At 39.0% G+C, this 14,504-nt stretch overlaps 1 protein-coding gene across 3 annotated transcripts in view; it reads left to right on the plus strand.

Annotated features, from left to right (window-relative positions):
* Positions 1-14,504, plus strand: part of LOC132825888 (endoglin-like) — a 135,322-nt gene that overhangs the window by 63,675 nt on the left and 57,143 nt on the right. For all 3 annotated transcript variants that reach the window (XM_060841493.1, XM_060841492.1, XM_060841490.1), the window contains exons 8-9: positions 8,334-8,475; positions 9,153-9,324. In XM_060841493.1, coding sequence (XP_060697476.1) covers positions 8,334-8,475; positions 9,153-9,324 — 314 coding nt within the window. The remainder of the gene's footprint in view (positions 1-8,333; positions 8,476-9,152; positions 9,325-14,504) is intronic.

A 14,504-nucleotide genomic window follows, 5' to 3' on the forward strand; every position in this document is an offset into this window, starting at 1 on the left:
TTATCCCAATTGGATAACTTCTTGAACTCCTGTATGCATTGAAATACAAATCTTATCTGTACAACCTGTTATTCTTCATCTCTGTATCATTCAAGTGAGTCTTTGCTGCATGCACTCCAAGCCTGATATGTCTATTTGAGAACTAATGCCCAGAATTAAATGCAGAACTCCAGAAGCAGTCTAATTGGAATCTTTGACAATAGCAGCTTAATGTATTACTGTTTTGTATTTCAAAAGAACTAAAATACGACTAAGTTTCTGTTAGATTTTTCATGCACTTGCTGTTCATCTTCAACAGTCATTAATTTCTGAACATTGGCTACACTCATTCCCTCTGCTCCTTCACATTTCCTTCTCATCATTTTAAAAAAATACCTTGATCTGTTTTTCTTGGGTTCAGCATAGATACTGAACTTTATTCTGAACATCTTCAAATTAATGTTTCTAGCGAGGTTGTCTTTCTTTAGATATTGTCAAAGTTATCTTTTGGGTATTGTCTATTTCCAGCATTCTTTTATTTTTTTTCCATTTCCATTGTTCAGTTTCCTTTTTATTCTCTCAGTATTGTTTCAGTTCCCATTTCAATTTATTCTAATTAATGTTTTCCTAAAGTTTTACTGTGTTAAAGTTTCATGTTTATTGTCAGACAAAGAGAAAATATTCTGAAAGATCTTGATTTCTTTTTTTTGCAGATTGTTTAATCTACTGTCTGCATTCCATTATTCTTTGATCAGAACATATTTTGTTAGTTGTGAAGGAAACACATCCATATAATCTGGTATCAATATTAAAGAATTGAATATTATTATTAGTTTCTATTGATAATGGTCATGAATCAACTCGATTTGTTCCTTTAAAAGTTCACTGTTCACCACTTTAACCAGTTTAAAATGCCTGCCTGCTAAAATCATGAAAAGTACATTTCATTATATTGTCTTTTAAATGTTTTATTCATATTGTTTCATGATTATTTGTATTTAAAAATGCATAAAACATATGACTACACAATATGGCATATTTGCTAGGTTGTGTTGTTTTCTTTCAGTACAGTTGATCTGTAACAGGCTAGAGGAATGCAAAAGATCAAGGAACTTCTCGTGCAAATTATAACCCAATTAACTAAAGTTTGTCTTTTGCACTTTTAAAAATGCACTGAACACATTAAACACATCGAATAAGCCAATGCTCCCCTTAATTGAATTAATCACCATGGCACTTTTCCATTAATTGAATCTGTTTGCGAGTCTTTGATCAGGCTCTTGACATTTTGGGAGGTCCTTGGAGTCAAAGACTACAAAGCCAGTTCCAATGTGATACAGGGGTTTGTTCACAAACTTGAAGGCCATCCTTTTCAACATGAAGCTATGCAAAGTCTAGTTACTGCTCTGCCTGCTTCTTCCTGGGAGAAGAAAATAAGGTTATAATATTTCACTTTATAATATTTCACTTTATAATGTGAACGTAATTTTAAGTAGCAGTGTACTGCAAAGTGCTGTACATTGCTTGTATTTCTTGTAACAGTTGAAAGGAATCAAACATAATATTTAAGAGCCACAATCATTCTGACTGGCGCAGATGAAGCTGTCCTTGCCATACTTTGAGGTTGTAGTTGTGTTTGCATATTTCACACAAACCTTTTTGTGAAGTGAAGAAAGCTCGTGGGATGAGGGACGCTCTTAAAACTTGGGGCAACTGCGCACTGGGGAAAGACCACTGCCTGAGGCCTTTCTAGTGAAGTTAAAGGTGGTCCATTCAGTTATCGGATGCTCCAGGTGCCTCAATCTTTGTAAATATAATCTTGCATAAGTAAGAGATGCCTTTGGTTTGTTGGAGAGAGTCAAACTCCAATGTTTGTTTGACTCTTCATATGCTACTTTACAGAACTGAACTGCTTTATTCATTGTATGTACATAAAGATATTTTTATGAATAAAATATAGTTTAGAAATTTTTTTTAAAAGCCTCTGGAAAGATCACTGTCTAAGGTCTTTCTGGTGAAGTACAATGGGGATCTGATCAGTTCCTTCAGTGTATTTAAATACACTGGATAATTAAGAAATGCCTTAGATTTCTTTGAAATGGCAGTGAATGTCAAATTCCAGCGTTTGTTTGTACTTCATGTGCAAAGACTGTTAAGAACTACCTCAGTAACTGTGTGTGTATAAAGACTATTTTTATAAAGAAAGGATATTTTTGCAAGAATAAAAGTCTCCTAAAAGAGGTAGAAACTTGACAGATGGGAGCACAGTTCCCCCTCCATTCTGAGTAAAACATGGTCCTCAGGTGTGAGATACGGTGCTGCTGTATGTGGCATAGGACTGGTCCATTCTCCAAGCTGCACCACTGTAGTCACATGAGCCATCATCCACTTCAGCTGGAGGTCAAAGTTGGTTATGTCCTCAGGGACACAATGTACAAAACCTCTGGATAAGGAAGGGAAGGATGTACCCAACACTGCCCTCATCTTGTTGGCCACCTTCTATGTGTGGCTTCAGCAAGCTGTGTGTAGATCCTCAGTATGCAAACATTCAGCATCACTACATGCTGAGGTTTTATCTCTCCTCAGTGTTGTGAAGGATGGTTGGTCTCGCTGCAGAACCCTCCGAGTAGTTGGACTGTTATGTATTATCTGTCCCTTCATGGAAAATAAATTGCAAAGGGAAGTGCCTTTGACCACAAGTCCATCAGGCAGTGGTCAGTGTGTAATGCCCTTGAGAGCCTGTAGGAAAAGGAGAAGGTTTATCCTGTTGGGTGATTCCCTGAGCAGACTGTCAAAGTCAATTGACAGAATCACTTATTGACAAAACTTTACAACAAGCACAAACATGTAGCTTGGCTAGTGGTAAGAAGGGCACTGCCTGTTATATCCATCATGAATGCCTAGACTCTCTCCACCGTTCCATGCTGCCTTCGAAGTGGAGTGTGGATGGAGGGGAGAATGTCATATATCTCCTTCCAAAGTGTGCCTCTGCCAGGAATGTTTAGAGAGAGAGAGAGAGAGAGAGACACTGGGTTTTGTCCCAGGCAGCTTTGTGACGTAGGAACATGTCTTCTATGGGCTGTTCCCCAAGACACGCTGAGAACTGAAAACATCAACTGTGCCTGGGAGACCATAAACCTAGTGAAAGAAGTTCTTTGATCACTCTGAAATCTATTGATCTTCCAGTGTAAAATGTTGACCTCAACCACATGTAGCAGACTGGCACAATTCAAGGTTCAGTACCACATGCTAAGGAGCCGGTAAAGTCTGGGGCAGCTGCTGCCAAGCCACAGTGGGGAAGGACTACTATTTAACGTCTTTCTGCCAGAGTGTGATGAGGGTCCATTAAGCTCTTGGACCACACTGTTGCCTCAAAACAAAAGTAAGTAGTTTCCTGTGTAAGGAGCAACATAGACGGTGGATCTGAGGAATGTCAAAATCTAATTGGTCATTTTTTTTCTTTCCCTCTGCAGTGACTATACAGAACTGTTCTTGGACCTTTTGTGAGCAAAGTATATTTTTGAAATAAAAAATGCAAGACTGAGGGGAGAATTATTCCCTGAAGGAGTTTATAATCCTTGATTATAAACTTTAAGCTACATGGCCTGTCATATTTCCTCTAATGCTGGAAGCCTCTCTACAATCTCCAAGTCACATTTAGCTTCACATTAAAATTCTACCATCCAGGAAGCATGCAAGCCCCTTTTACAAAATGATTTCTTTCTGTGGTGAATCACTGGTATTTTGTATTAGTACAACTACAACCTCAAAGTATGGCAAGGACAGCTTCATCTGTACTTCAACTGTAACTGAAAAAAGAAACTGCAAAGGGTATCCATTAATGGAAATAAGCTTTACTAGTTTCTAAGCATCCGATAACTGAATGGACCCCCTTTAACTTCACTAGAAAGACCTCAGGCAGTGGTCTTTCCCCAGTGTGCAGTTGCCCCAAGTTTTAAGAGCATCCCTCATCCCACGAGCTTTCTTCACTTCACAAAAAGGTTTGTGTGAAATATGCAAACACAACTACAACCTCAAAGTATGGCAAGGACAGCTTCATCTGTACTTCAACTGTAACTGAAAAAAGAAACTGCAAAGGGTATCCATTAATGGAAATAAGCTTTACTAGTTTCTAAGGGGGCAAACACTGAAGCTGTAATTGGAGACCAAAACTTTGAGTGTAACTACTTTTCTAGCATGGAAAACATGGAGTTGTAAAATAGATTCATAAAAGACTTACTACAAGAATGTGGCCATTACGCTGGATGAAAAATTACCACTCAGCCTCGTCCCACTATCCAGAACAAGGTGTGTAGCCCTGCAGTTGTGCAACATGTAAAAGGGCATGGATAAATTTTAAGCTCAGCAGATATTATTCCAATTATGCAGTACAAGAAAGCTGAAGAAAATTGTTTTGGACCAGGCCAGACCCCCTCAAAACATTTTAAGAAAGTAGCCCAGATTCAAACCTTGCTGGTGGTTTTAAGCAGGTGTAAAGTGGGTATTCCAGGAGAGATGCAGCTGGTCAAACCACTTAGTTATTAAACAAAACAGAATTTATTTCAAGATTACTGAATGAAACACAGAAACAAAAGAGAACAGAATACCAAATAACAACCTATCCGAAAATCCAACAGACTATACCAACTTAACTATGCTGTTCCAAATACTTGCAACAATCCCCACATACGTCCCTTGGCACAAAAGGTAAAATCAAACCCAGGGTCTCACAGGAGAGAAGTCAGAGACAGAGATCGAGAGAGAGGAGGATCAGCCTGTTTTTTTTGGGGGTCCAGCAGCTTTTTTTCCAACACTACTACTAAACACCAAACCAAACCAGAGAAAAGCTGAGCTAGGAGAACTGCCCACTCTCCTTTCGTTTTACAAGTGATTTTTTTAAAACTGAAATGAGATCGTATCTGTTAGCTATAATCAAGCTGGCTCTTAAGCCTTTCAACTTAGATTTTTCTGAGTCTGTCATTTATGACGTTTCTTTATAAAAAAAAAACACCAAGGACAACATAACTTTGTTAAAGGAGTAGCTTTATCACAAAATGAAGGCTAAATCAAGAAGTTGAGAATGAGCGAATGCACAGGCATTGCAACTGTTCCTGTGACTTGAAGATACTTGGTGGACCTACATAATCCAGAACGTCACAAAAAGAATTGGAAATATTCTGTCCACCAGGGCTGTTTTGGTGAAGACCATGTCCATTGAACTCTGTGCATTGCTCCCACTTGAGAATAGACTGACTGACTCATGGAGGAGGAATTGAAGTTCTTCATAAAGTCTTTCAAAGACTTTTTTTGATGGTGGAGCTTGACAAATATGCTGAAGAAACTACTGAGCTCATTTTTAAAATTTTTTTTTGTGTATGCAATTTATAGCTTAACATCAATCACAGTTTGTGTGTAAACTTATTTAATTAATGTTGACTAGTTGGTTAGATAAGATTGTGTTTGCTTGGACTTTTACACAGTAAAACATTCCTTTTGATCTGTTTAAATCTTGAGGCTTCATACTTTTAACAAGTAAGTGGAACTTTTGGATTTCTTCCTTTTTTGACAGATTCATTACTGGTCTCTACTAGTAACACAATGTGCTTCTAATTGGAAGTGTACTTGCATGCAGCTTGAAATCTGTTTTCAAGCCTTCCAAGTAACACCTTTTAAAGGTGCAATTTGTCTAATTTATCGAACATCTTTATTCTATCAAACAACTTAAAATTGTTAAAGTCATCTGTTAGGACACCCCACAATCTTCTCTTTTCTAAAGAAATATGCTGTGTTTCATCAATGTGTGCTCTTCCGAAATACCTTTAAAGCCAATGGAGTATCTTTGAACATACATTTCTATTGTAATGTGGGAAACTTGACAGCCAGTTTGTGCTTTTCAAAGTCTCACACTAGTCAGTTATTCTATAATGTGATGGTTGCGTTCTTGTACAACCCCGCATTATAGAAAGATTGCACTTTCGAAACAGCAATTAGTGTTGGTATTGTAATTGCATTACAAACAAACAAAAAATTTTTGCAAGTTAATGCTGGAGAAACAGTATCCCCAATTCATCAATCTTATTACAAACTTATTAGCGAAATGCATGTTATAACAGGACGACCTGTGTTAACTTTTTAAAATTATGTTGTTGAGTGATAAATATCGAAGCAGATACCATGGACACCTGTTCCTGCTCTTGTTTTAAAATATAGTCTGATTATTTTATGGTAACGTGAGAGGGAAGGAAAATGAGGCATTTGTTTAGCTTCTCATCGCACAGATGATGGTAGTTCCAAAGATGCAATATTCTATCATTCTTGCACTGGAGTTCAGACTAGATTTTACTTTTGAAATTTTTGGCGTGGGATTTGAAAACACAATCACTGTTTCAACCGATAGTGTCATCATTGAGATATGGCTGAGGGTCTGCACCTTTAAAAATATTTGATATGGAAATGATTGGTCATTGGTGCAGATAATTTGCTGTCTGAAAAGCAATATTGAATCTTTAATAACCTAAAATTAAATATGCAAGGTGAATAGTGATAATAAGTGTTTTTTTCATGTTTGCCTTTCAAGCAACCTCTGCTCCCTTGTTAAAAGTCACCACTTTGGCTAAAGTTTGGTCACCCCTCCTATTATCTATCATCTTGGTTTAGTGTCTATTGTCTGTTAACACTGCAACAACTTACTACATTTAAAGTGCTGAATAAATGTAATTTGTACTTGCCCCATGTTGGAACTATACCATTATGGCTGTACTGTCACTGGATAAAAATCTTGGAACTCTCTTGCTACCAGCCCTATGATATACTTGCACTACAGGATGCAGTGGAATGCAGTAAATCAAGAAGTTGGCTCACCATTGTCTCAACAGTATTTCAGGATCAGCAAAAATGCTGGCCTTTCCCAAATGCTCAAATCACAAGAAAGAATGTCTGAAGTGTTTTTCTGTTGTCATTTATAAAGTTGTCAATTGTGATCCAGATATTGGATTAAGAAAGTCAATGCTACTGATAGTGAATAATGAATCAGTGTCACTTATTCTACTCTCACTTTGTGCTGAAGTAGGCAATTGAACTGTTTGTCAAATTGGCTGTCAAATGGAGGAACATACATTTGTTGCCTTTTCTCTTTTTTAATTTTTTTTGATTATCCCTTAAATATTGGTTTAACTGACTCAAGGTCAGTAGCTAATTATAGTAAAGCAGTTCATTTTCTAATAATAGTGCTTTCAAATTAAATGTTCTAACTTCTTTTTATGCTTGCAGTCCTGAATTTAAATCCTTTTTATACCACTTCAGCAGATAGTGGAAACATCAGAATAAATCTGAGATACTCACTTCTTACTCTTCTGTGCTTCAATGAATAAGCTTTTGATTATTTCATCGTTTCCTAATTGTCGTCCCAGTGAATCAGTGCTTTTCATTGTTTCTCTGTTAGGTTTCTCATGACTGCATCCCTTTAATGATTTTTTTAAAAAATCTAATTAAAAATTAAAATAAAATACGTGGACTAATCTGAAGAGAACTGAATAAGGATTTAATCCTGTCCACAAATCATATCTATTCTTAAATGTTACAAAGTTGCATTGAAATGATCCTGAAAAGTCCAAAATTACATTCTGGATATACTAAAGACTGAACTCATTACTTGATTGACAGTTTTGAACAAAATTGAGTTTTTTTCCTATCAATATGTATAAATATTTTGATCACATTTTTCTGTTATGTAAATCAAATGACTGGGTGGTCTTGTTACCCAGGTGGGTATAAACTTGTAAATATTTTGAGCATATGCCAATAGTAGCAACACAATTCCTGGTCAGCCATGTTATGGAAAACATATCGGAGCATTTACCATTACTATTTATAGGTCCAGACTGCAACCTGCAAGTAAACGTCTGTGTTGTCAGAGCAACCTGGACGACTTAGGACACTGGTTAGCCCATTTGGCTAGACAGCCAGTGTAGATCAAATTTATGCCAGCAGCATGGGTTTGATTCCCAATCACCATGGATTTGGAACTGGCTGCTTTGGCCTGACCATGGTGCAGATTTCAGTGGACTGGACCTGCCTTCGAGAAGAAAGTTGAATAGAACAACAAAAAAAGTGTGCCCATTGTTTTTAGATAAATGGATTTTTTTTTCCCTTATTCTGTATACTTACTTCTTAACCTTCTCTAGTTTTTAACCTAGATTTTCAGGAAAGGCTGAGTAATCCATGTATTATTATCCTAGATTTTTTTTAGTTCTTTTAGTTGATTATCTACTATATTGTCATACAGAAAATATTGTAACATGTATTTATCGTTATGCTCTTGACAAATTCTATTTTTTTTGGAATCTCAAAACTAGGAGCTCCGAAGATAAGAGTGTTAACTTGAATGTTGAATTTACACATGGAAATAATTGCCCAATTGTCTACCTAGTTATACAGAGCAATAAGCCTATAAATCTGAACATCAGTGGTGAAGTTCCTTCTTCATTACAACTTAAGGTAATAAAACAATATCAGGATCACATCATCAAAGTTAGTGCAGTCATTTAGAATATGTGTTCTTAAGATCAATATTCAATCATTTGTAGTGGCACGGTGATTAGGTTCAATTCCACTCTTGGACAATTGACAAATGTGAAGTTTACATATTTTCCCTGTGTCTCCAGGTGCTCCAATTTCCTTTCGTAGTCCAAAATATGCAAGTTAGGTAGATTGCCCATAGTAAATTGCCCATAGTGTCCAGGGATGTGCTGGTGAGGTGGTTTGGGCAAGGGGAATGCAGAGTTACAGGAGACGGAATTTGGATGGGATGCTCTTTGAAGGGTTGGTGCGGACTTGATTGGCTGAATGGCGTGCTTCCACACTGTAGGGATTCTATAATTCTATAAATAAAGGTTAAATAGTCCTTCACTTAATGTTATATTTTTCAAAACATTGCAATTATATTTAGTATTCTTTATTGTGCCTAAAATGGGAAAGTTTAATATCCAATTAGGAACTTATGTTAAAATTGATTTGTAAATTTCATCAGTGTTGTTATAGTGAATTATGCTTTTTATTCCAAGTGTAAGCCAACTTAGTGTTTGACAAAACAAAGTTAGATGGGTGACATCAATAATGACATTTAATTGCAAATGATAGTCTGATTTGAGTAACAATATTGCATAATTTCTCAGCTATCCCACAGAATCCATGCAACTTGGCCAGGATTGAAATCATCAGTTGTATCTAATCTCCCAAAAGCTTCGAAACAACTGGTGGAGTGGGCCATTGAAAATGAACGTGGTGCTACATCATTGACGGAGATTCCGTTGTTTGATGAGATCAAACTTAAATGTAATCTTCGTGGTAAGAGAAACAGTAGTTCCACATAGCCTTTTAAAGCTTTTTTTTAATTACCAAAGAAATTATTAATTTAATGATAAATAAAAGAGGTGATTCAAGGATATTATGTGACGTGGACAAATCTCAAAAACCTGAAGCACTACAAATTTCAGTAAAGTATCTGAGGCATGGAGTGAATGCAAAAGGGATTTGTTGCAATAGTGCCGAGAAGGTGAGACTTTAATTTTTTGAGAGACGTGAAAGATTCACATTATTCCTCTTGGAACGGAGAAATTGAGGGGAAGAAATAGAAGAATTTGGGATTAGGTATAATTGTAATATGGAGGAACAGATTCTAGGGATAAAATCAGGAGAGGGGACTGTTTTGAGGCATGATTTAATTCATAAATTTAGATTGGAATGTATATTTAGTTATTTTAAAACTGTGGACTGAAATGAGAGAACTGTTTTCAAAACAGTGTTCAAATACAGTTTTGCTTAGAAACAAGAAGTTGATTGGGTATGAACTAGTGACAATTTATCAGTGAAGTAGGCCTTTTGCCTGCCAACAAATATGTGATTAGTTGTCAGGTACTGAACATCTTGGGACTGGAAACAACACTGAGAAGTATCTCCACCAGCTCAGGAGCTGACTGTCTGTTGCTCACTTTAACCTGAAGAAATTCAGCTAATCTTTTCTTCAGCGGTTGCTGGAAGCTGTAACTTTTAACTGATAAATAATAAATGGTTAATAAGTGAACCTTCCATCCTTTTCCTCTTGAAAATCAGTGAGCCATTCAAAAAAGAATAGCCAGGAAGAAACTTTCAGATCAGCAAGAAACAACTCATCAGAAATTGTGAACAAAGATTAATGAACTGTCTCTCCAGTTCTTCCTATTGTTCATCTGGTTTCTTCCTTTACTGTATACATTATATGTCTGTCTGTGTGTAGGGGGACTTTATAAGGGGAATTTGGGTTTTAATTAGAAGTATTATATGCCAACACTTTATAACAATTCACCTGTTGCTAGAGTTTAATTACTTGCAGGAAACAGTACTTTTTTTTTGTTTAGTACAGAAACCTATTGAAAGCTTTAAAGTCTGGGCTTGGAAATCAGGTAAATTGGTGAACTTTGCACACTTCCCTAAAATCTTTAACTTTTGTGAATCCAGGAACAGAGGGGTTTCATTTCCAGCATACTACCTCCAGTGAGTTGTGACAGTTGGCTTTTATCTGTTGCATTGTGGGTAGGACAAGGTGATGCTCATTGCTATAGAGAGGGAATGGTTTTGAATGTTAAATTGTGTCACTGTTGTTCATATCACTTTTCAGTTTCTTGTTCATCTAGTAGAAAAGAGTTCTTGAGGTTGTAGCCTCCCCCCTTTCCTCTTCCTCCTCATTTGATAGGTAATGACAAGCATTGTATAATCACAATAGTAATTTTATGCAAATGCAGTCCATCGTGATAGCTCTTGTGACCTGCTCAGCCAAGTACTGGAAAACCCCTCTGCAATAGTTAAAGCAATGGAGTCATTGCTTCAGGATGTCTTGAAGCATTATTAGTGTCTTGAACGTAGCTTGTAGACCAGAGTCGTAAGCCTGATTGTCAATGAATAGTTCTTCTTGCCCATTACGCACTCTTTGTACTTCAGTGGTTAAGATGCAGCATAAAGGGAAATCTGTCTCATAATTTGTATGTCTCAATTTCTGCTAGCAAAAAACAATAATGCTCAGTGACATATGATAAGAAAATGTCCAAATGATATTTCATAAAACCATTTTAAATCGAAATATGACTCCAAACCGCACGAGGTATTAGGTCATTTGAGCAACTGCTTGATCAAGGAAGTGAATTTTAAACAAATTTGATTTAATTTTTATGAGAAGGTGACCATGTGTGCAGATGAGCGTTAATGTAGTTTATATGGATTTTAGCAAAGCCTTTGTCAAGGTTCCACACAGAAAGCTTATCAAGACAGCAAATGCACATAGGATAGGGTATCTTAATAAAGGTGTATTCAAAATTAGCTGAACTGTAGGACACAGAAGGTGATGGAATGTAAATGTGAGGTACTAGATGTTGGAAAGGTAGATCAGGGCAGGACTTGTACAGTTACGATTAAGGTCCTGGGGAGTGTTGCTGAACAAAGAGACCTTGGAGTGCAGGTTCATAATTCCTTGAAAATGGAGTCCCAGGTAGACAGGATAGTGAAGAAGGCGTTTGGTATGCTTACCTTTATTCGTCAGTGCATTGAACATAGGAGTTGGGAGATCATGTTGCTGCTATACAGGCCATTGATTTGACCACTTTTGGAATACTGTTTTCAATTCTGTTCTCCCTGCTGTAAGAGCAATGTTGTGAAATTTGTAACAGTTCAGAAGAGATTTATGAGGATGTTGCAGAGTTGGAGAGTTTGAGCTAAAGGAAGAGTCTGAATAGGTTGGGGCTATTTTCCATGGAGCATCAAAGGCTGACGGGCAACCTTGTTGAAGTCTATAAAATTATGAGGGACATGGATAGGGTAAATAAGCAAGGTCTCCTCCCTGGGATGGGGTGTCCAAAACTAGAGGGCATAGCCTTAGGGTGAGAGGGGAAAGATTTAAAAGGGACCTAAAGGGCACCTATTTTACAAAGAGGATGGTGTATGTACGGAATGAGCTGCCAGAGGGAAGTGGTGGAGGCTGGTACTCTTACAACATTATAAATGCATCTGATGGGTATATGTGGATAAGAAGGGTTTTGAGGGATATGGACCAAATGTGGGCAAATGAGACTAGGTTTATTTAGGATATCTGGTCAACATGGATGAACTAGACTGAAGGATCTGTTTCCGTGCTGTATATTTCTATGGCTCTGTGGTTTCTTTAGCGGCATGAAGCCATTGTCCAGTAGTGTACCACATGATCTGTTCTTTGTCCTCTGTTATCCATCATTTCTATAAATGACATCAGATGATTGTGTGAGGGGTTGCATTAGTAAGTTTGTGGATGACCCAAAAATTAGTTCAGTGTTAACATTGATGTTAAGTGTCTTGGGCTACAAGAAGATATGAGTGGAATGACAAATGGGCAGATAACTGGCAGATGGAATTTAACCTTGAAAATGTGAATACACTTTGAAAGGAATAATTTAAGAAGGAAATATTTAATGAATGGCATGAAACAAAGGAATCTTGGAGTGTGTTAGTAGGGTGGTGAAAACAGCATACAGGACACATGCCTTTATCAAGGTAAAAACAATGACTGCAGATGCTGGAAACCAGATTCTGGATTAGTGGTGCTGGAAGAGCACAGCAGTTCAGGCAGCATCCAAGGAGCAGCGAAATTGACGTTTCGGGCAAAAGCCCTTCATCAGGAATAAAGGCAGTGAGCCTGAAGCGTAGAGAGATAAGCTCGAGGAGGGTGAGAGTGGGGAGAAAGTAGCATAGTGTACAATAGGTGAGTGGGGGAGGGGATGAAGGTGATAGGTCAGGGAGGAGAGGGTGGAGTGGATAGGTGGAAAGGAGATAGGCAGGTAGGACAAGTCCAGACAAGTCATGTGGACAGTGCTGAGCTGGAAGTTTGGAACTAGAGTGAGGTGGGGGAAGGGGAAATGAGAAAACTGTTGAAGTCCACATTGATGCCCTGGGGTTGAAGTGTTCTGAGGCGGAAGATGAGGCGTTCTTTCTCCAGGATTCTGGTGGTGAAGGAGGCCTAGGACCTCCATGTCCTCGGCAGAGTGGAAGAGGGAGTTGAAATGTTGGGCCACGGGGCGGTGTGGTTGATTGTTGCAGGTGTCCCGGAGATGTTCCCTAAAGCGCTCTGCTAGGAGGCGCCCAGTCTCCCCAATAAAGTGGAGACCGCATCGGGAGCAATGGATACAATAAATGATATTAGTGGACGTGCAGGTAAAACTTTGGATGTGGAAGGTTCCTTTAGGGCCTTGGATAGAGGTGAAGGAGGAGGTGTGGGCGCAGGTTTAACAGTTCCTGCGTGGCAGGGGAAGGTGCCAGGATGGGAGGGTGGGTTGTAGGGGCGCGTGGACCTGACCAAGTAGTCATGGAGGGAACGGTCTTTGCGGAAAGCGGAAAGGGGTGGGGAGGGAAATATATCCCTGGTGGTGGGGTCTTTTTGGAGGTGGCGAAAATGTCGGCGGATGATTTGGTTTATGCGAAGGTTGGTAGGGTGGAAGGTGAGCACCAAGGGCGTTCTGTCCTTGTTACGGTTGGAGGGGTGGGGTCTGAGGGCGGACGTGTGGGATGTGGACACGATGCATTGGAGGGCATCTTTAAACACGTGGGAAGGGAAATTGCGGTCTCCAAAGAAGGAGGCCATTGTGTGTTCTGTGATGGAACTGGTCCTCCTGGGAACAGATACAGCGGAGGCGGAGGAATTGGGAATACGGGATGGCATTTTTGCAAGAGGTAGGGTCAGAAGAGGTATAATCCAGGTAGCTGTGGGAGTCAGTGGGTTTGTAAAAAATGACAGTGTCAAGTCGGTCATCATTAATGGAGATGGAGAGGCCCAGGAAGGGGAGGGCGGTGACCGAGATGGTCCAGGTAAATTTAAGGTCAGGGTGGAATGTGTTGGTGAAGTTGATGAATTGCTCAACCTCCTCGCGGGAGCACGAGGTGGCACCAATGCAGTCATCAGTGTAGCGGAGGAAGAGGTGGGGAGTGGTGCCGATGTAATTACGGAAAATCAACTGTTCTACGTAGCCAACAAACTTCAACAGTTTCCTCATTTCCCCTTCCCCCACCTCACCCTAGTTCCAAACTTCCAGCTCAGCACTGTCCACATGACTTGTCCGGACTTGTCCTACCTGCCTATCTCCTTTTCCACCTATCCACTCCACCCTCTCCTCCTTGACCTATCACCTTCATTCCCTCCCCCACTCACCTATTGTACTCTATGCTACTTTCTCACCACCCCCACCCTCCTCTAGTTTATCTCTCCACGCTTCAGGCTCTCTGCCTTTATTCCTGATGAAGGGCTTTTGCCTGAAATGTCGATTTCGCTGCTCCTTGGATGCTGCCTGAACTGCTGTGCTCTTCCAGCACCACTAATCCAGAAACATGCCTTTATCAGTTGAGGCATAGTTACATAAACAAGGAAGTCATGTTGGAATTGTATATAACTTGTGTTTAACCACAGTTTGAGTTCTGTATGCAGTTCTGGTTGCAATGTCATAGGAAGAATGTGTTTGCACAGGAGGGGTGGAGAG

Source organism: Hemiscyllium ocellatum, chromosome 21 (assembly GCF_020745735.1).
Source record: "Hemiscyllium ocellatum isolate sHemOce1 chromosome 21, sHemOce1.pat.X.cur, whole genome shotgun sequence".
Lineage (NCBI taxonomy): Eukaryota > Metazoa > Chordata > Chondrichthyes > Orectolobiformes > Hemiscylliidae > Hemiscyllium > Hemiscyllium ocellatum.